General features: G+C 43.1%; 2 protein-coding genes across 2 annotated transcripts in view; both read right to left on the reverse strand.

Moving 5' to 3' along the window:
- Positions 1-22,359, reverse strand: part of LOC140694894 (trafficking protein particle complex subunit 9-like) — a 410,228-nt gene that overhangs the window by 59,021 nt on the left and 328,848 nt on the right. Inside the window, exon 3 of the mRNA XM_072957914.1 lies at positions 1,486-1,573. Within this exon, the coding sequence (XP_072814015.1) occupies positions 1,486-1,573 (88 nt within the window). The remainder of the gene's footprint in view (positions 1-1,485; positions 1,574-22,359) is intronic.
- LOC140694896 (trafficking protein particle complex subunit 9-like) overlaps positions 1,559-22,359 on the reverse strand; it is a 37,114-nt gene continuing 16,313 nt past the window's right edge. The window contains exon 6 of the mRNA XM_072957917.1: positions 1,559-1,704. Within this exon, the coding sequence (XP_072814018.1) occupies positions 1,612-1,704 (93 nt within the window). The 3' untranslated portion in view covers positions 1,559-1,611. The remainder of the gene's footprint in view (positions 1,705-22,359) is intronic.

A 22,359-nucleotide genomic window follows, 5' to 3' on the forward strand; every position in this document is an offset into this window, starting at 1 on the left:
AGCTATGCCCTCAGCAGTGCCCAGGCTCCTAAACATGTCAACTCATCTCCAAGAAGCAGATGGGGAGTGCGAGCATGTAGATCACAGGGCCCTGTGAGGACAAGTACAGATCATGGCCACGACATGCCTCTCCTCTTCCTTAAGCCATAGAGGTATTTCCGGGGAGGAACAGAAAATTCATCCAGAGCCTGCTAGGTGGGCTCTCGCAGGTGGGACTAGTGTCCCCTGTGCTTCTCACTCACAGGGCTGGTCTAGACATTCTTTTTATTAATTCTCTAGCATCTTCTCCTCCAACTTACCAACAGCCAGAAAGTAGGATCTGATCTCAGGTAAGTTCAAGAATCACAGAGCACCACCTCCAAAGCGGGCCCGGTAGCACATGCCAGGTCTTCTGACCGCCACCTGTGGGACCACCATGAGCCCTCTACAGACTGAAGGACCGAGGCCGTAGGCCTGGGGAACACAGCTTCCCTCACTCACCCCAGCAAAGGGGGACCACGTCTCGGCAAAGGCATCTCACCCTCTTCAGCCCGAGGGACAACACGATAGATATATGGGGAAACAGAGCAGAAGGTGGGGGGTAGGCAGCCCAGAAGAGCTCATCTGTACTTCCGAGGCAAAGTGGGGCCATTGACTTAATCACAGGGACAAAGTGGGAATGAACATTTCCCTGCTCTGTCCCATACACCGTGATACGCCTTTCCCTGCATAAGGAGTTCATTAGGAAGTCCCTGGCGGTGTTTCTGATGTCCTAACTTGGCATGGTGGCTGTCGGGCAGGAAGAGACGGCCTGAGCTGAAAAGGTGCTGGGCCTGGGAGGCAGGTGACAGCGGCTCCAGCCGCAGCTCAACCAGCGCCTCTTTCTGCCTCTCGGGGCTCAGCATCTCATCTATAAGCAAAGGGATGAGCATGTACCAGGACAGGCTGCCCAACAGAAATGAAATGAGAGCCATGTAAAGAAAGTTTCCCAGTTGCCACGTTTAAAATTTGAAACAAAGAAACAAACCAACAAACAAAAAACAAATACTAGAATGTGATTTTAAGAACAGATCTTACTTAATCTACTGTATGTAAAATACTATTATTTTGACATGTAATCAATATAGGAAGTAAAGAGATAGTTTATGTACTTTTACTAGACAAGCCTCAGCGTCTGATGTGCATTTGACCTACAGCACATCTCAGCTGAGTCCAGCCTCCTCCCCAGTGCTCCTAGCATCAGTGGCTTTGGCTACTTTATTGGACAGCAACTCCAGGGGTCCCACCATGTTCCTGGCTGTAAAGCGGGAGTAAGTGTCCACACTAACCCTAAACGGATCTCTCTGAAATAAAGGCGGATTCACTTTGAAATGTCTGGAAACCGGCGGGCTGCACCTCCCTCCCCCCTTGGCTACAAGATTGACTTCTTCCTTGCTGATCCCTTTCTGGATGTAGGGAAGCAATCCAGCACACAGCCAAGGTGGACTGGCTTCCAGGTAAACTTACCTGCTGTCTGTGTCCAGTCCCATGAAGTCCTCCTTCTCAAACGGGATGCAGGGGAGGGGGATCTTGTCCCCAGAATTCTTGGGGCCACCTTCCAGCCACTTGGACTTGAGCAAGATGAAGAGTGACTCAGTGAAGTCCTCGATCCTCTTCTCCACCACCCTGCAGTACTCTTAGATTGAAGGCAACGTCGGTGGGCGTCTGCTCGGCTACCTCCCCATGCTGCACAAAGACAAAAAGCTGAGAGTCATTAAGCGATGTGCCATACAGCTCCTCTGCATGTGGAGCTTCTTGAAGGCCTTGGCAGAGAGACATTCGGTAATGGTGACAAGGCCCACGACCTTGCAGTGTTTCTGGAAGATGCTCCACCGATTCTCGGGCACATAGCGGTGCCTGTAGTGGATACAGAGTGTCCACTGGGAGCCACAAGGGCTGATATGGCTAACCGAGGTGAGTAGCTGATAGATGCAAAAGAAATTCTCCTCTGAGATGATCTCTATGGATTGGACCACAACGGGACGAGTCTGGTGGTCCTCAGCACACTGCACGTAGTCAGGGATGCTCATGTTGCAGGCCCTGCCGAGACAGGAGAGGAGATCGAGGTACATACTCTGCTGTGTGCTATGGGCCCATCTGGGTTGCGGTGACCTGGTGTGTACCATCCAGAAGACAAGGGAAGCCAAAGCAAATCCAAGGGTACAGTTTGTCCTCAGAGTCTGCATATGGCTACTGTAGCTCGATCACATTACCCAGCTTTTGGTCTAGGCTTCCTGCCTCTGCAGAGAAAGGTCATTTCTTATTTTCTATTTCCAAGCACCTAGCAAGGCCCTGATGCAAAGTCACTGCTCAAAAATGCTGAATAAAGAAATGAACAAAGGAAATGCTTCCCCAACACCCTTCAGCAGAATATAAAGAAAAGGACCACAGTAGGATCAAAAGATCTGGATTCCTATTCAATTTATTTGAACTCCTAAGCTTCATAATAATGGATAAGAAAACTTGCCTTGGGGTAGAGGGTACTGTTCATTGGTAGAGCATATGCTTAGCATGTACCAGGTCCTGGGTTCAAACCCCAGTACCTCATTTTAAAAATGAAACAAGTAAATACACCTAATTACCCAGCTGAAAAAGTATTTTTTAATTCAAAAGTCAAAAAACACCTTGCAATTGACACAACATTGTAAACTTGACTATACTTCAATTAAAAAAAAAAGCCTTGCCTTACAAGAATATATCTGGATTACGGATGTTTGAAAATGTAAAATGCATAGGGTACCACCTGCATAAAAGGGGGTGACTGTACACATGTTCTATCCCTCCTTTATGAGTTATACTTCCTTTGGGGGGGGTTATAACCTCTCAGAGCTAATTTTCTCAGATTAAAAAATATAAACATTACCTGATTCTCAGTACTGCTGAAGAATCAGATAACTCTATGAAAGCATCTGACCCACAGAGTTTACTCAATAAATGTTTGTTGAATGAATGAATAAACAAGCAATGTGAATGCTGCTCCCTGCCACAAACCATCATAATGGTACTGCCTGGAAATCCCAAGCCCACGTTCACCCGACTCTGCATTAACAATGTGGGTGACCTGGACAGGCCTGTGTGCTTCTCGAAGCCCCAGTTTATTCGTGAATAGAAATAAGGGCAATAACACAAACCTCAAATTCTTAGTGAGTCAGTAATGAATTGTACCCCAACACTGCAAGATGGAACCATTAAGAAAACTGGGCAAAGGGCCCATAGGCCCTCTCCATATACTCTCTTACTACCACATGGGAATCTACATTACATCTCAAAATTAAAAGTCTAATATTTTAAAGAGTTTATCGAGGTTAGGTGAGCTCACTGTCTCAAATAAGGAACACACAGTACAAATAGGACAATGCCCAGCCCATGAGATACACTCAGTTAACATTCCCACTGAGCCCACTAGTCCCTCCAACTTCAGAGCAAGAGGATGGGTCCTCGTGGCAACAGGCCACAGCACCTGAAGCTAACAAAGCTAATGGTGTCCACTTAAAAGAGCCCCTGTCACCACCCTTGTTCTAATTTTCTATTTGTAATTTTTTTCTTTTCATTAAATTGGAACTCCAAATTGCATAGAATTCTTACCAGATATCATGATGGCAGCCCTTCAAAATCTGACCACAGAGATCATGATGGCAGCCCTTCTTGGTGAAACAATAAAATGAAAAGCCATTTCCACAAGACCTCTGTGTAAATCTACTAGGGAACTTCATCCTGGACTGAGGAAGAGGACTGGGGAGTAGGGGGTAAACTGGGACATGGAGAAATATGGGCCACCTGTCCCACAATGGACTTTAGACTCACCCTCACCCTCCAGGAACGTCTAAATACACACAGACATAGTGCTATGGACAAGAATTTTTTTTAAACAAATCCCTGAATCCCTAGCAGATCTTGTTTCTACCGAGACACAAATGTCTTATTTGTATAATGTTTCACAGAAGCCTTAAAATATTATCACCCCAACTTGACACATCAAGAAACTGAGGTAGAGAAGTTTATCACATTCTACAAGATTAGAGACAGGCCACGTCAGACACCGTATTTAAATCCAAGTCCCTGCTCCGTTGCTCACACTAGAAAGTGTCACATACTGCCTCTTTCCTGCCCTCTCCCTGCAATAAATCTCTGAAGAGTCTTTTCTGTGTCACCTGCAATCAAAATCACATCAATTTTTCACAAAGAGCTATGTCACTCCTTGGAGGACATACCAAAATCTAAAGGGTTGGGTTGAGAGGAGATATTTGCATTTTCTGTTTCTCAAAGGAAACATGGCTTTAAAAGAAACTGAAAAGTAGTTATCTAGTCTAAGCGCTCATTGTGCACAGAAAGAAACGGAGGCTCAGAGGAGAAGAGGAAAGGGCGTTATTAACAAATATTGCCTCAGTGCAGCACCAAGCCAGCCCTGGGCACTTCTGGGGGAGGATCTGGAAGGCCCAGGAGAATGAGTGTTAGAAAATAGAAAGAGAAGAAGAATATAAGGCCCCGTCTCTACACCACCATACCATGAATTTCCACCAAATTACCCAGTATGGGTGCAGCCAATATTAAGGTTGTCTAAACAGGTTATTGAAACCTGGAATTCTCAACCATAGTGGAAATTCCAGCATTTACTGTGCTTTTTTCCCAGTTCAATCATCAATTCAGTGGGCATTCTGTACCAGGGACTACACGAGACCTGGAGTTCTCCCAAATAAAGATCTCTTTTACCACGTGTGCAAACCACATAAAGGCCACCAGAAGAAAAGCGCCCACAGATAAGATGGAATTACTGAAACTGAAAGCAGCCAAAGAGCATATATTACTAGGAAAAATGGTGCTCCTATAAATGGACTCATGGACATAGAAAGCAAACTATATTTAGCAGGCAGGAAAGGAGGGATTAACAGATACAAATTAGTAAATATAAAATAAATGACAAGGACCTGCTATATAACACAGGGAACTATATTCAATTTCTTGTAATGAATTATACTAAAAACAATCTAAAACATATGTATATACATATGCATATGTTTATAACTGAATCTCTGCTGTACACCTGAAACTAACATTGTAAATTGACTACACTTAAATAAAAAATAATTTAAAAAATAAGTAAAAATAAAAGCAACGCCATTAAGAAAAAATAAAAGAACACTCTAATCCCCTTAGCTGTAGGTGGTGGAGAATTCTGGTTGCAAACACCAGGTCCACTGGATCACTCCAGCAATGGCTGTCACTCTTTCTGACCATCAGAGAGTCACTTGTTTCACTGAGGTTTCTTTTCTCTTCTGTGAAAGGCTACAGCTGCAACTAACGATGTATAGAATCTCATCATTCACAAGCCCAACAAGTAGTGAGGACTTCCCATGGGCCAGGCTCTGGACAGAGGAAAATATAGGGTCCGAAATATATTCATGGGTAGAAGAAGTTTGTGCCATAAAGACGTTAATTCTTCCTGTTTTGATAGACAGATTCATTGCAATTCTGATTAGAATTCCTACCAGATTTTTCTTGGACTGTAACAAGTGAATTTATGGTCAAGATTAGCCAAGAAATTTCTTTAGAACCACCACTGGGGAGGGGTGGATAGGTCATTAATTTCCACTGCTCTTTCTGAAGTGATAAAAACGTTCTGGAATAATAATGGTTGCACAACTGTGAATATGCTAAAAGCTGCTGAATTTTACCATTTAAATGGATGGAATTCATGGTGTGTGAACTATATCACAATAACGCTGTTATATGAAAAAATATTTCTTGACAAATATTTTTCTTTTTATACCACTAGTCTGTCCCACAATTTAAGAAAAACAAAAAACCAATACAAACCAAACTGTGCCAGGAGTTCTTTAGGACTGCAATATCCCTGGGTCTCCAAGGCCTCTGGTGATGCTGTTCCTGTTAACACACACTAGCTGGGCTGGGCTAGTTAGGGACTGTAACTGTCTTTTTAAAATCGACGGTCACACGTTTCACCCTTGGAGAGGGAAGGAAGGAGGATATCACAGCTTCATGCCTTCAGCTCATTTTTAACAGAACCAAGCCCTGCTTTCACCACTGTTAATCCCTCTCACTATAAAAACACGTGACATCAACAAGCACCACCATCATAACACCTGAAACTGTTCAAGGTACTTACCTGCGGCAGAAACACTGAGGGAGGAGACAGAAGCTTGCTCAGCACTGATGCTCCCTTTTCCCGACTCCACCAGGTGAAGCTGGGCGCTACAGCCAGAGGCTCTCAGCCCGGGGAGCAGTACACACGCCACTGAGCTGGTCCTGAGGGAGGGTGAAAGGGAAAGGAGGGCAGCCCTAGGGGGGAGCGGGCTGCAGCCCCGCTCGGAGGCCAGCCCCAGCACCAGCATAAGCCGCCCGCTCCCGTCCAGGTCCGCAGACCACGCCCGCCCGGGAAACAGCCCGCCCATTGGTGGGGACGGGCAGGCGGCCGAGGAGAGGAAGCCCGGGAGGAGAGGACTCGCGGGCGGGAGAGGGGAAGGGGACGCCAGCCGTGGACTGAGGGGATCCCGGCTGCGTGAGAGGTGGCAGGCGCACACCTGGACCTGGACAGCTGTGGCCGGGGCGCCGGGGCAGGTGGTGCTGTCAGAAGGGTCTGGCCAGAGAAATTCAGCTGAACACGGGCTGACTGACGCCCTTGGGGGCTGTGAAAGGCGGATCACCCTCCCGAAGCCGCCTGAACCCTTTCCCGGGAGCCCCCCACCTTGCACTTCCACAGCCAGAAGCCCCGGCCCCAGGCAGGAACCAAAGGCCTAACGGGCGACAGAGTTGAGAAGCATTTGGGGCCAATCCCCGGCTCGGACATGGAGCTTCGAACCAGCGGACAACCAGGCACCGACAGCGCATGCGCAGGAGGGACATGGATCCTCTCTGGATTCTGCGAGAGAAGGTGGGACAGCGAGGGAGGGAGAAGATGGGAGCTGGTGGAGAAGAGGGGAAAAGTGGAGGGATACAGATGGACAGGAAGAGCAGAGAAGGGATGGGTCTGGATAGGGGAGTGTCGTAGCGGAGTTGGAGAGAAAAAGCTTTACCTCTAGGGCACCCTGAGATGGCAGACCTACCTCTGTACCCTTCTGTAACCGTTCAAGTCCCGCAGCTCATGTTTTACCTCCCTGATCCAGCCCTCCATCAGATGCTTCTGCAGAAACACTACGGGGATCACACCCGTTGCCCCCATGCGGAGCTGGGTTTTCTGTTGCTCTGAGAACCAAGCACCCGCAGGTGTTGTCGCTCAGAACTTCCTTGGGAAGAGCACATATTCCCCTTTTACACGCTGGAAAACAGGCAGGAAGGATCACTGCCTTAGCTCCACTGTCCCAGGTGTTGGGCTGGGGGGAGTGGTGTGGTACAAGATCAGAGCCCCAGACAGAGCAGACTGCCTGAGTGTTGGTGCATAGTCCCCATCCCTCCTGGGTAAACCATACTTCACCCTAGTGGAAACATCAAGGGCTCACAGTGGTTTCCTGGGGGTGGGAGAGCTGTCCTCATGTGAAGGAAAAGTCCAGCTGGGCTAACAAGCTAAGTCACAAATCTAAGTGTGATAAGTGTCGGTTTACTGATCTAAGTTCTGCTGGGCTATCTCGTAAATCTGAAGTTTAGTGTCAGTTTATTGGCCTAACAACCTAACTCGTAATTCCAAGCTCAACAAGTGTCAGTAATGTGATCTGCTACAAATTGATAAGCTCCAGTGTACTGATTCCTTGCTTTTTGTTCTTTAAGTCTTATTGGCTAATATCCCCTTACTTGTATTGAAGTATTTAAAACCTCATGTGCACGTTTTGGAGGTGCTCAGAACTTCGGAGCAGAAGCCCCACTGAGCCCGCCGGCATAATAATTCTGAGTAATCCAGCACTCCGATTGGTGCTTGTTTCTTGGCTGGCCTGTTTCCATAACACTCAGCTCCAGTGCCCAGCTTTCTAGGTAGATAGGAGTGTTACCAAGTCCAAATTCATTCTCCTCAGTGCAGGACAGGCCAATAAGTTTGGAAACCAGATGTTGGGGCTTGGAATAGCAAGTTTCTGTAGACCTAGTTGGCAAACTAATGTTCTGGAAAACCATCTCCCCAAGTCACAATTCAGGATCCTTTCCTACGCGCTTGGTTGTTGCAAACTTCTTAGTGTAGGAATTCCTTCTTGTTAGAATCCTTTGTTCTTACAGTTATCTGCGTGGGTCAGATCCCTGTAAATCTCCAACAAAACAAACGTTATTTTCTATTCTGAAATTTGCTATCTTTTAATGAATGAAAAAGTGTTAAATATCCTTAAAGGTCAGAGCTTCAGAATAAGCTCTCCTGTGTATTTCAGGCTCTAGGCAACAATTTTTTACAAGCAAGATGAAGCCTAGGAGACAGAGCATAGGGTTAAATTCCAAGGAACAGATCTAATATGGAGTCAGATTTGTTCTGTTCTATTACCCGGGCAGAAGCCACTTGAGGATTTAAATCTCTTTAAGTTAAAAATAACTAAAATTTTAAAGGAATTTACATACATAGGTGGGAATGTGCAAAGCATATCTGGAAAAGCACCCAAAAGATAGTAAACAGTGGCATCTCCAGACAGGGCTGAAAGAACAGAGAATGAGGGAAAACTTCTTTCACTTGTGTATTTTTGTGCTCTGTTTGAGTTTTTTTTTTAACCATTTGCTTGCATTTCTTTTTCAGTTAAAATAATGTGTAATGGAGCAAAGGAGTAACTAGCTTAGCAAATACAGCAGCCATGGAATCACTAAGTCATCACTTTTGATTTAAGCCAGAAAGCATTTATTGACTCTCTCCAATGTGCTCAGTCCTGTTTTAAGACTTCTTTTATATTATTATTATTATACTATTATTATTTCTAGTACTATTACTATTACTATTATTACTATTATTTTATGAAATAATAACATGGTATACCTCACCCCTGCCCATGGCTGGTGGAAAACCAACTGAGTTTTTCTTGAGTTGTTTTCCAAGGAGTAGAGATGAGTTTATAAACAGAACACATCTTCAGGGCAAAACAGGCAGTGTGCATTACCAGCAGGCCAGACAGCAATGAAGGGTTTTCAATAGAGGCGCCCAGAAGCTGAGAGAGAAAGCCTCCAGGACACTACAAAAAGCTACCCAAACTGCCATCTCCATGGTACTACTGAAATAGGAAAGAACAAATCTGACTCCATATTTGATCTGTTTCTTTGAGTTTAACAAAGCCAAGTTAATATGCTCCGGTCTTTTCATGGGTTATGATGTCACAGAGGAAACGGACAGGTCAACAAGGAACCACTCTGCCGTGATCACGGAGCCGGGGAAAGGGATGGGCTGCAAGATGTATGAAGCAGCCGCAACTGTGCCCGTGCTTCTAGGCAGGTATCCAAAATCGCCTCGACAAGGTGTCAAACATTTGTGCCCATGTCCTCATCAACAGACATGTATTAAAGACAAATGGAAACATATAAAAGGCCAATACCCTTGCTGGGTACACCGTCCAAAGAACAAAGTCTCAGTTTGACAACTGGCCATCTCGGTTCCATGGGATTCATTCTTGGAGAACCTTAAAAACCACTCTTCTGTCCTCAAGAATTGCTGCATATTTGTCCTATCTTTGGCTCAGGGATGCAGCACGTTCAAGTGAACTTTAATGTCTGCACAGATTTGACTGTCTTTCTCCAGGTTCATTTGTCCATTCCAATGAGGCCTGAGCTAAGTCCATCCTCTGTAAGATCTATTCCCTCCAGTGACAGCTCATTGAGCCTGCAATTAAAAGCCAAGTGAACAAGACTGTCCTCAGCTAAAAATTTCACCCACCCTTCACTGTTTTCTTAATCTCCTCTCCTGGCTAAGTGCAACAGACTAACACCTCCCTCCACCAAGATTACCAACTATGTCATTTTGTCTCCCCAAAGAGAAAGTAAGGTCCATAATACAGGAGACAACTACATAGTCACCTCTGAATTCGTAGCATATAGAAATGTTAATAAATAGAACTATGATCATGGCTTCTTTCCTTTAAAACCTTTCTGGTTATTTGAATGAGACCTTGGAAGGGAGGTGTTCGCTGTCCAGTATCTTGATCCACAAGACTCTGGAGGCCTTTTTCAGAATGGCTGTTCACTGATTCATTCAAAACACAACTTATCAATCAAGGAGTAGCTGTGCTTTTCTGCCAGGTGTTTGTGGTCACTCTAATGCCAGAACAACTTTAAACTATATCCTTACTTTGGATTTGTTATTTTTCCCCTCTTCCAACAAAATTGACTTTCCTTATTTTCTTGCCTTGAGGAATTCTTTTTTTTCCTATTTCACCCTTTAGTAAACCAAGATCCTCAGGATGGGCTTGGCCCATAATATGATCCCCCATCCAACTCCTAGTGTCAGAGGCCTGGGGCTCACATCCTGCCCTCCTGTCAAGGCAACTGAAAATCAGTTCAGGATCGAACCAGCACCCCAGGGATTCTAAGGCTCGCATATCTCCCAGAAACCCTGCTTTCTCATTTGTCTTGGCTTCTGAGAATTTCCCCTCACTTTCTTGACAATAAGTTGTGCAGCTTGAAAGATGAGGAAGGAAGGTTTTATTTCTTAATCAGCATTTTAAGGAACTTGTGTAATGAAAGTTTTCACGAGTTTCTAGAACCCTCCATTGCTGAGATAGAAAACACACTAGACATTTTCTAAATTTAGCTCCCATGTGCATTTTTTCTTTGTTTTTGTTTTCTTAACTGTTAACAGACATTTTTTAATTAAAAAAAATAAGGCCCCAAAAAGGATAGAACACTGAAGGGGCAATCAAAATTAAAGGGCAAAGACAGAAAAATGATAACTACTCTACAAAGTTAATATAATACATACACTATGTATCAGATCAGCAAGTCTCAGTAACAGCTAATTGAAACATGACCATGAGGTAAAATTTCTCTCCTGTCAGGACATGGCCAACAGAAAATACAATTAAACCAACAAACTAATATCCTAAGTCTGGCGAGGTACAGAAGGCTACAAGCTAAATGTGTCTTCTTCTGGAAAAGAGGAAGACACACCAGCTCTTTTCTGTGGAGCCTGAGCCCACGGGAGGACGGTGAAGTGAGCTCTGTAAGTACCCAATTAGCAAACTGAGTGATGAATAAATAGACGTGAGCTTTGATGACAGAGGTGATACTACTATTCATTTGTCCTGTAAAGTATGACTTCCGTTCAGTGATCAATACTTCGGTGTCCTCAGGAGTTGACATTATTCGAAAATGCACAGCCTGGACCCAGACCTCCTCTTTCAGCTCGTGACACTGCACTTAGATGTCACAAGGGCACCTCCAACTCCACCTGCAAAGAGCTGACTTCACGGTGCTCCTCCAATAGCCGTCCTGCCCAGGGCCTCTGGTCCGGGGCAAAGTTCTCCATGCCTCTCCCAACTCAGACCCATCACTCACAGATGTGAATGGACCCCTCCTTCAGGGCCCAGATATCCTCAGACACCGAGTCCCACCACCCACACCTGACCTACCAGATACTCACTGTCACTCACTCAGCACTGACTCTGTGCTGGGACCATGCTGCACACTGCAAACGTTATCTCACTGGATCTCCACAACAGTCCTGGGAATTGGGTACATCACTGCTTCAATTGATTAGATAAATTGTTTCACTTCCTTGAGTGCGTCATTCAAACTGACACGGCTACTGAGCCACAAGCCTGGGCCTGAAAACAACTTGAAAATTGAACACTGCTACACCTCGCAGCCACCCTACTCTGACTCATCACATCACCTCCTTCCAAGCCTTCTAAATGTTTCCAAGCATTCTACAAGACAAAAGTGAACTACGAGAGCACCCCACTCTCCAACATAAAATCTGTCAATGATGGTCCACTGCCCTTAGGAGAAAGCCCCACCGGGCCTGAGCACAGCCCAACGGCCCAGCATCCGCGTTCCCTGCGCGGCCGCGCCGCCTCACCCAGTACGCAGCTCTACACGTGCCTTCTCTAGGACAGGGATGCTGACTCCGCACAACCCAGGGCTTGTCTCACTCGAACAATGATCACCTTCTTCAGTGTTCATCTTCTTCTTTGCTGACCCTCAGAAAAATGTTTTCTCATGATGAATCAATATCTTTTTCCTTATAACTTCCCATCATTGATAATGAGCTCCCCCAAAAGAGAGAAGACCTAATTGTCTGTCTCCTTATCTGTAAAGTGAGATTAACAAGGAAATATGTGAGGTTTTATGAGAAATAATATTCATGTGAGGCTGAGGGACAATTCCTTCATACAATAAGCACTCAATATGTGCTTAATTAATATTAATAAGATTATATTGCATTCCAGCAACCTTCAATCAATTTTTAATGACATTGTCCAACAGACTACTGACAAACTGTTGGACGAACCACTTTGAGCAGATCAGCACAAGCGTACTGGGATAGGTAAGCGCTGACTCCAGTTGCAGCTGCAGCCACCCAGCACTATGGGGTAGGGGCAGTTTGCTCAAGCTCTTACATGTTGCTTGAGCATTTAGTTGTCGTTATTGATTAAAGACAGGTGTTCTTTAGTCAAAGCCCCTGAAACATAAATCTTCAAAGATTGATGCAAATTAGGTTTCAAGAACAACACTCTCATTAGAAATTATTTGAAAATCATAGTCTTAGCTACTCTGCACATCAAAAGGGCATGTTCTTAATGTATCTGACTAAATACACCGAAAGGGTTGTTTAAAAGAAATTACGATGAAGCCATCCTGAATAAGCTCCAGTATCATCTGCACAAAGCCCCACCCAAGGGTCTCATTTCACATTTCCACATAGGTGTTCAGGTAGCTTAACTTGGGTCTTGGTTTCTTATAACACAGGTTGGGGAATTGTTGTGGATAGATTTAAGTAGCAAATATATAACTAGGGTAATTGCTGTTAAGGAATTCTAGAAATAAGAAGATTGATATATAGTCCCACCCATAAGAAACTCAGCATTTCCAATTACAGCAGCATTAAAAATAAAATGAGAGATACATTTAACAAAAATTTACAAGATTTGTACATTGAACTTTTTGAAGTATCACCAAAATAAATTTTAAAAGATCTACATATATGGAAGACATCCCATTTCCATGGAATGATAGACAGTATTATTAAAAATATTAAGACTCCTCAAAATGATCTACATATACAGTGGAATCCCTATCAAAATTCCAGCTGACTTCTTTGCAAAAATTGAAAAACTGATCCCAAAATTAATATGGACGTGCAAGGGGCCCAGGATAGCCAAAACAACCTTGCAAAAGAAGAGTAAAGTTGGAGGACTCACTTTAAAAGGTACTAAAATGCTATAGTAATAAGTCAGTATGTTGCTGGCATAAGTTTGGATAAATAAATCTATGAGACACAATAAAAACCCACGGGGAAAAACTTACATTTACAGACAGTTTTCCACTAGGGGGCCAAAAACACCCCATTGAAAGAATAGTCTATTCAACAAATTGTGCAGGGACAGCTGGGTGTCTGCAGGCAAAAGAATCAATCTGGAATCTGAACACCCATATTTTATATAACAAATAAAAATTAAAACAAAGTAGATCACAGACAGAAATGTAAAAATTAAACCTATAAACTTTCTAAAAGAAGACACAGTATAAATCTTTGTGGTCCTAGGATAGGCTTTGGTTTCCTGGATACAATACCAAGAGCACAAGTGATAGAAGAAAAAAGCAGATAAACTGGACTTCATCAAAATTAAAACCCTTTTCTTACAAAGGACATCATCAAGAAAGTGAAATGACAGGGGAAATGGGTATCTCAAGTCAGAGAGTGCTTGCTTAGCAAGAAAAATAAAATAAATCATTACATCTAACTACCTCCCCTGTAAAGAAATTGTTTTAATGTTTAAAAAAATATAGTGAAAGACAATGTGCAGAATAGAAGAACAATTTTGCAAAACATGTATCTAATAAGAGAGTAGCATCCAGGATATATAACGAATTCTTACAACTGAACAATACAATAAAACAGACCCAATTTTTAAATTTACCACGAATTTAGATACATATACAAATGGCCAATAAGCATATGAAAAGATGCTCAACATCACTAGACAAATCAAAATCAAAATGAGATCTCATTTTACACCCACTAGGATGGTTATTACCAAATCACGGACAATAACAAATGTCGTTCAGGAGGCAGAGAAACCTCATATGCGGCCAGGGGAAAGGGACAATTGTGCAACTTCTTTGGAGAAGCCTGGTATTTCCTCAAAAGCTTAGAGTTATATGGCTCAGCAATTCCACTCCTATATGTAGAGTCATCCCTCAATACCCTTGGGGGGTTGGTTTCAGGAACCCCACACCCTGGATACCATAATCCAAGGATGTTCGAGTCCCTTTACAATCAGCCATCTGGATCCATGTAGTGGAAACTACAGATATGGAGGGCCAACTGTACAGCCAAAAGAATGAAAACATATTCTCATAAAAATTTCACATCAATATTCATAGCAGTATCATTCAGAGTAGCCAAAAGTTACTAACAATATCCATCCATCAATGAACGGATAAACACATTTACCAAGAATAGGCCCACAAACTTTTGGTCATTGAAACTTTGACAAAGGAGGTGAGAACATACAATGGAGTAAAGACAGCCTCTTCAACAAATGGTGCAGGGAAAACTGCACAGCTGCATGTAAATCAATGAAGTTAGACTACTCCCTCACAGCATACACAAAAATGAATTCAAAATGTGTTAAAGAATTAAACATATAGACAAGACACTATAAACCTCTTAGAAGCAACCATAGGCAAAACATGTGACATACATCTCAGCAATGTTTTCCTAGAGCAGTCTACTCAAGCAATAGAAAAACAACCAAAAATATACAAGAGGGATCTAATTAAACTTACAAACTTTTGCACAGCTAAGGAAGCAGTAAGCAAAACAAAAAGACAACCAACCTATGGAATGGGAGAAAATATTTGCAATAAATGAAACTGCTAGGGGCTTAATTCCCAGAATATGTAAACAGCTTTTACACTTAATAAGAAAGAAAAACAAACAATTCAATTCAAAAAATGGCAGAAGTCCTAAAGAAACATTTCTCCAATGAAGACGCACAAATGGCCAGTAGGCACATGAAAAAATGTTCAATATCTTTATCAGAGAAATGCAAATCAAAACTGCAATCAAATATCACCTCTCACCAGTCAGAATAGCCATCATTGAGAAGTTCACAGACAATAAATACTGGAGAGGCTGCGGAGAATTGGGAACCCTCCTACACTGTGGTGGGAATGCAGTTTGGTGGAGCCATTGTGGAAAAATGTATAGAGGTTCATCAAAAGACAAAACCTTGACCTCCCAGATGACCCAGCAATCCCACTCCTGGGCATATATCCAGAAGGAACCCTAATTCAAAAAGACACCTACACCCCAATGTTCACAGCAGCACTATTTACAATAGCAAGACATGGAAACAACCGAAATGTCCACTGACAGATGGCTGGATAAAGAGGTTGTAGCATATTTGTCCAATAGACTACTATTCAGCCATAAAATAATAATAAAATAATGCCATTTGCAGCAACATCAATGGACATGGAGAATGTCATTCTAAGTGAAGTAAGCCAGAAAGAGAAAGGAAAATACCACATGAGATTGCTGACATGTGGAATCTAAAAAAAAAAAAAGAAAGAAACAAAAAAATAAACTTATCTACAGAACAGAAACAGACACAGAGTCACAGAAAACAAACTGTGGTTACCAGAGGGGGGAGGGTGTGGGAAGGAATAAATTGGGAGTTCAAGATTTGCAGTTACTGAGTATGTAAAGAATAAACAGCAAGTTTATACTGTATAGCACAGGAGAATATATTTAATATCTTATAGTAACTTATGTTTAAAAACAGTATGAAAATGAATGCAGGTATGTTCCTTTTTAACTGAAGTCTTTTGCTGTAGACAAGAAACTGACACAACATTATAAACTGACTAGACTTCAATGAAAATATTTTTAAATAGACTAAAACCAAAAAAAATGGAAAAGGATATTATCAAACAAAAAGAATAAAGTACTGATTCAGGCTACAATATGGATGAACCTTGAAATTTTATGCTAAAATAAGCCAGACACAGAAAGCCAAATAGTGCCCTATAAGGTGAACTGTATCTAAGCGTTTATTGTACTACTGTAAATTTTCCAGAGGTTTGAAATCTATCAATATCAAAATAAAATGTATTATGCATTAAAAACGCTTCCTCACAGGAGGGCTTTAATTATTAAATGCAGAAACGCATATAAAGCTCTTGGAAAAACAATTTGCACGTCCACACACAGTCACTGCTGTCACTGCCACTCAGAGGGTGGTGACAGCGCTGATGAGAGCTGCCTCCACTCGCTCCCCTGCAGAAAGGAGTGAAGGCCTGAGCTCTGACAGGCAGGGTGAGCGTGAACCTGAGTCATACACAGCCACGTTCCAGACTCTGCGTTACCCAACTTTCTTATACAAACTGCAACATGTAATGTAAACACGCTAGAGGGATGTATCTTACAACACAGGGAATACAGACAATGTTTTACAGTAACTATAAATGGAGCATCTATTGTACACCTGAAACTAATATCATATTTTAAATCAGCAATATTTTTATGAAAAATTAAAAAATATTTTTAAAATGCTATCACTTTAATATTCAATTCGGTTTTTAAGTTACTACTAAACAGCTCAGAATGTATAAAAGCATTTAATTGTGCTGTTTGCTTACATATTTATTTACATTCAGCCTCTTGCTAAAAGAGAATTTAAACAATTCTGTTAAACACAGCTTAACAACCATAACAACAAAAATGCAAAATGGAGAGTGAAGAGAAAATGGAGATTCAATACTTAAATGAAACCAGGGGGAGATAAACTCATAAAAATGGATTCCATGAAGTCAGGGCAAGTGTTAAAGGCCGACTACAAATTCAGCTGTAAGATTCTTGGCAGTTAAAGCAAAAAGAAAATGATGAAGGGGCGGGTGGTAGAGCATGTGCTTAGCGTGCACGGGGTCCTGGGTTCAAGCCCCAGGGCCTCCACTAACAGATAAATACATCTAATTACCTCCCCCCCAAAAGAACCCCAAAGAAAAGATAAAGAGAAATTTCTTTCCCAAAAAACCCTGATATTAAATTTGGGTTAAATACTTAAAAAAAGATAAAAAGAAAAATAAAAAATATAAGTGACACTGTGAAGGAAAACCCCAGCTGGGCTAACAAGCTAAGTCACAAATCTAAGTGTGATAAGTGTCAGTTTACTGATCTAAGTTTTGCTGAGCTACCTGGTAAACCTGAAGTTTAGTGTCAGTTTAATGGGCTAATAAGCTAACACGTAAATCCAAGGACAACAATTGTCAGTAACGGGATCTGTTCCAAATTGATAAGCTTCAGTGTACTGATTCCTTGCTTTTTGTTGTTTGAGCCTTATTGGCTAATAGCCCCATACTTGTAATTAACCCTATAAAACCTCATGTGCACGTCTTGGAGGTGCTCAGAGCTTTGGAAATGTAGCCCCTCTGAGCGTGCCAGCGAAATAAATCTCAGTACTACAACCTTGTGAGTTATACTTGTTTCTTGGCTTGCCTGTTGTTTCTATAACAACACAAGCGATAATGCCCGTGAGATAAATCTGCGGAGGTTGCTGTCAGGTCCCCATGTCTCACGTAGGAAAATCTTAAACATTTTTCTTACCATTCAGGGTCATCATAAGCCCACCTCACACCTCCCACTTTTAAATGCAGGAGCACAGGTAGGGCCGGACCTTTGCTGTCTCTGTGTCATCACAGTGAGACAGGATGGAAGGGGGAAGAGCACAGCCATTCAAGGAAGGCCACAGCAATTAACATCAAAATGTTAAAGGATTCAAACCCCAATAGGCCTTGAGGCTCAGGATGAAGAGATTTAACTCCTAGCAGATCTTGAGCTTCAGTAAACATCCATTGTAATAGTAACTTGGTGAATAACATGCCCCAGGCAACATGGCAGTCCCAATGCTAGCCACAAAAGGTCAAAGGCTGGGAAATGGCCAACTCCCTGGGAATCCTAGCCCCTTGCCCTAAGGCTGGTCCTTCTTCTTATTAGCATATGAAACCACCAAGCCCAAGAAAACAAGCAACACAGCGCCACCTCGAGGTCACCACTCTCTCTCCCTCTTTGGGGAAGGCCCACAATGTGTGGAGTGTGTACCTACTTCTAATATGAGCATCAAACCTCCACACCTCGTGAAGTTTCTCTTGCCTATCAATGTATCTCTCTGAATAAATCTACCTTTACTCAACACTGGCTTGCTCTTGAATTCTTTACTGCATGAAGTTAAGGAACAAAATCTGGTGGGGCACATCCCAGGGGCTCAATGAAAGCCTGGGACACAGCCCTTCTCATGCCCAACGTTTTTTATTCTTGTATCAACAGGACTGGGCTGTGAAGGGAGGTCTGAGGCCACAGCTAAGGGACAGAAGCAGCCTCCAGGGCTCCAATTGGTGGGCAGTCTCTCCCCCATCATGGGTCTTGGGGTCTGCCCGGTTCTCTGTGTTTCTCTGTTGTGCTGACTCCCCAGACATACAGCGTACTCCTAGGCTTGTCCCCACAAAACCCTTCTCTCCAAAATACAAGCACATCATGTCACAATCCTCTTGTTCAACAAGGAAATGTTCAGCCCACTTTTTTTCCTCCCCAATAAATTACCCAACTGTCCTCGCTCCCATCACACCACTATTTTCTTTGTGAGAACTCTGCACTCGCCACACCCCATCCTGAACACAGGTGCCTTACTGGCTGTGATTGAGATGTTTCTTTCTTACACAGCAAGCGTCCTTTCACTTTCCCCTTGTTACCTTAAAAAAGCATTTCCTGAGTCACTCACCCCTCTATTCTGAACTAACAAAGTGCTGAGTTTGCAGTCACTATATGCATACATCCCAGTTTTGGCTAGGTTTCCATCACAAGATCTTCATTAAGGAGCTGCATCAAGAAGTTTAAAGAGGCTATTCTTACATCTGAGTGGAGGAGCCTGCAAAAAAGTTGAATGGCTTTGAAGAGAGAGTTAACCAGGGACAAAGAAGTTGCAGGTCCTAGTCAAAAGTGTCATGAGGCAAAATGTTCTCCCAAGACTCAGTGTGGCTTATGAACACGGAGTCGGCGTGGAGGAGGTGACAGGCAGTGAGTAGGGTGAGTGATACAGGTTACGCTCCCCCAGCTGGGGAAGAAAAGGTTTTTTCCAGTTTTCCAAACAATTTCTTACTACCTTTTTCTATTATTGTCACATACTATTTCCAACGAATTAAGCATATCAATGTCAGTCATTTGGGCCACTTGGGAGAAGCTACACGATGCCATTCACAGGGCTGGGACATGACAGCCACACCAGTCTAGATTGAAAGAACAGTCGGGGTATTTGCAAGGTAATCACGGGCATGCAGCAAACTCCCCAGCTTCAATGACCTCATCTCAATGCTGGGGCCAATAAAACTACCAAGCAAAGTGCGTGATGATTATGGCCAACATCTGTTTATTAGTTAAGTGCCCGAGACAACTGTTGCTTAATGGGGAATGAGTAAGATCAACGAGGCCCTGTCTACCTGGCCACACGCGCCCTGCCTTCCTGCCTTGGTGCAGCAGCAGAACTTGTTTAGCTGAGATGAACACCCCCAGAGCAGCCCAGACGGGAAAGCTCCCAGCTCTGCACGGCGAGACATGTTCCTTTCCTTCTCAGAGCTGATCACAATTTGCTGTCGTCTGTTTTTATGTTTATCCCTTTTGTAACTGTCTCTCCTTCGGAGTTTTTGCTCAAGCAGCACAGGGCCAGATGTGCCTTGCGGCCTGCCGGATATTCTGGGCAGGGAAACAGCCGACTCCATATCTGGCTCTGGTGCTGAACAGAGAGGGCAGAAGGCCCAGGGGCCCATGCTGAACCGAGGCCTCTGCACCCAAAATTATGGTCTGATTTTGGGCAAATTATACAGTCTTTTTACCATGAGATTCCTCATCTGTCCATGAAAATAACTGTCCATGGCACATAGAATTACAAGGATTATAGGAAATCACCAAGTTCATAACCTAGGCAAGGGGCTGCAAGTGCATCCTCAACAGACAAATGCTGCCTTTACGGCTCTGACACATGCTAAGCGGGGCGGCCCCACACAGTGAACACTGCTAAGTGCCAGTGGGTTAAGTGCTTCATGTGTGCTATAATACTCTTTAGATCTTACAACAATCCCAGGGTGAAACGAATATTATGCCCATTTCACAGATTCACCAACAGGTTAAGAGATTTTGAATTCTATTCCAAGGCCCTATGGTGAAGAAATGGCAATTTAAACCGGAATCTGGGCCCAGGCCTTGGCTCCATCTCTCTCCAATCCACCTGACCACTTGCCTTTGAATTCCACCTCTCCAATACACAAGTTTCAGCCGGCCAGCTCTTAAATGCAATTTGTGCAGTTTGTCAATGTTGGTTAATTACCATAAACTGTTCTCAGAAACCACTACAGTAAAGAAAGGTGGACGTAAGGAATTCTGCATTGCGTTCTCCTGCAATGTGCAGGATCCCTTTCCTACACCTCCAAATCCAAGTGTATGCTTCCTCCCTGTTTATGTTTGCACACGGCTTATTAAAGCAGAAGGTACCTGCAATAATTCCATCTCGGTTGCTTTCCAAGGTTGCAGATTATCCATAATCAGTCTGTGAACGAAAATACTACAATGTGAATGAGAATACTGCAACCATGACAGTAAACAAAGAATACTGAAACCAAGTCATTAAAGGCTGCCGCCACCCCCCAGCTAGGACAGGCCTGCAGCTCAGCTGCTACAGCAACTCACAATGGTGTCATCTGAGCAGACTCAGAATAAGAAAGGACAGGCTACTGGCCCGAGATAGCTAGGTGCTTGTCTAAAAAATGAATTCAGTGAGTCCAAATATTTGCTTCCTCTCACACATACAAAAGTACTAAATTCTTGAACTTGAGATACCTGGCTTTCTTTAGATAACAAGCAATCTTTTATTGTTCCAACAACCTGGTCTTTGTTGTAAAGCTCCTATATATCCTAGCTCTGCCTCAACCTCTTGGGAGCAGTCCCTCAGAGAGTTCTGACAGGCTGTCATCCTGGCTCGAGTCCTCCCGCCAAATGAAACATAACTCTTAACTTTTAGGCTGCACATGTATTTCAGTCAACAGTTTTGGACACCATGAAGCACCACAGCAGATTTCTCTCCACCTGAACTCTCCAAGTAACCGGAGCCTTGGTACCAGCAGTGGCCCTTTGTGCCCATCCACCTCCTCGGGGAGTCCAGATGAATTTGGGTGAGTCTCTCTAGGTTCTCGGATCTCACATATTGGTTGATGATCCTAAGTTTTATCTGGCAGTGTATCCAGGTACGTGGCCCTCCAGTTGAAAGAAACTGAGGTGAATTACCCACCCAGTGGGACATATTGAGTGGGGCCTGGTTGAAAGATAACAGGAAATATCCACCTTGAGGATATGTCCAAAGTGGGGCTGGTGGAAACATATGAGGAAAATACTCACCCAGTGGAGACATCCTGAGTGAGTCCAAGTTGAAAGACACTGGGTTCAGGACTGAGTGGTTAGGTAAGAGTCTGGTCTAATATTTTCCTCAATTTGGTTACCTCCATTGAATTTTTCAGGATAAAAGTAAAACTCTTATGAGGAAACTTTCAACTCCAAAATTCGGACCATCCTCCTGGCTGGTAACAGCTTTCTCGGGTGACAGAGAATCTTCCAGGAGTGGTAGACACAAAGACTTCATGCCACAGAGTTGTCCCTGTGGGAAATCTTACTAGCAAATTTATTCTGAGAACCCGACCTTACAATGGGGAATAGAACTTTCAAAAAAAAAAAATAAAGAACAGAAAAGAAAAGAAAAAGAAATGACAGATTGCCAGTCTCCAACTATTACCCCAGCCAGGTTTATGTACATACAAAATTTACAACATTAATTGGGAATAAGAAAAAAAAAACTCACTCTGAAAATAAGTAACCAGGCCTGATAAAAACATTTTTTGGAATTCTGAACTTATAAAAACAAAATCCCCTTTAGGGGTAACTTGGATTTCTCTTCCTGTGTCCTTGAAATGTAAATGTTTTATCTTTCTCTGGGTGTTTTAAGTGTGTGTATGTATGTATATGTATGTTTAGTTTATTTTTTAAAGGAAACCTTGGACTCCACCATACAAAAGTTTCAAATATTGTGTACATATGGTGGCCACGCAAATAAATTGGGATTCTAAGCAATTCTTTGATTGTACCAATTTTCACATATTTTGCCATCTTAAACTTGGCTGCATCAGCCTGGACCACAAAGGCTTTTAGCTTTTGGAGAGTAAACCTTTGAATTTTAT

Source organism: Vicugna pacos, unplaced genomic scaffold (genome assembly GCF_048564905.1).
Source record: "Vicugna pacos unplaced genomic scaffold, VicPac4 scaffold_109, whole genome shotgun sequence".
NCBI classification, from domain to species: Eukaryota; Metazoa; Chordata; class Mammalia; order Artiodactyla; family Camelidae; genus Vicugna; species Vicugna pacos.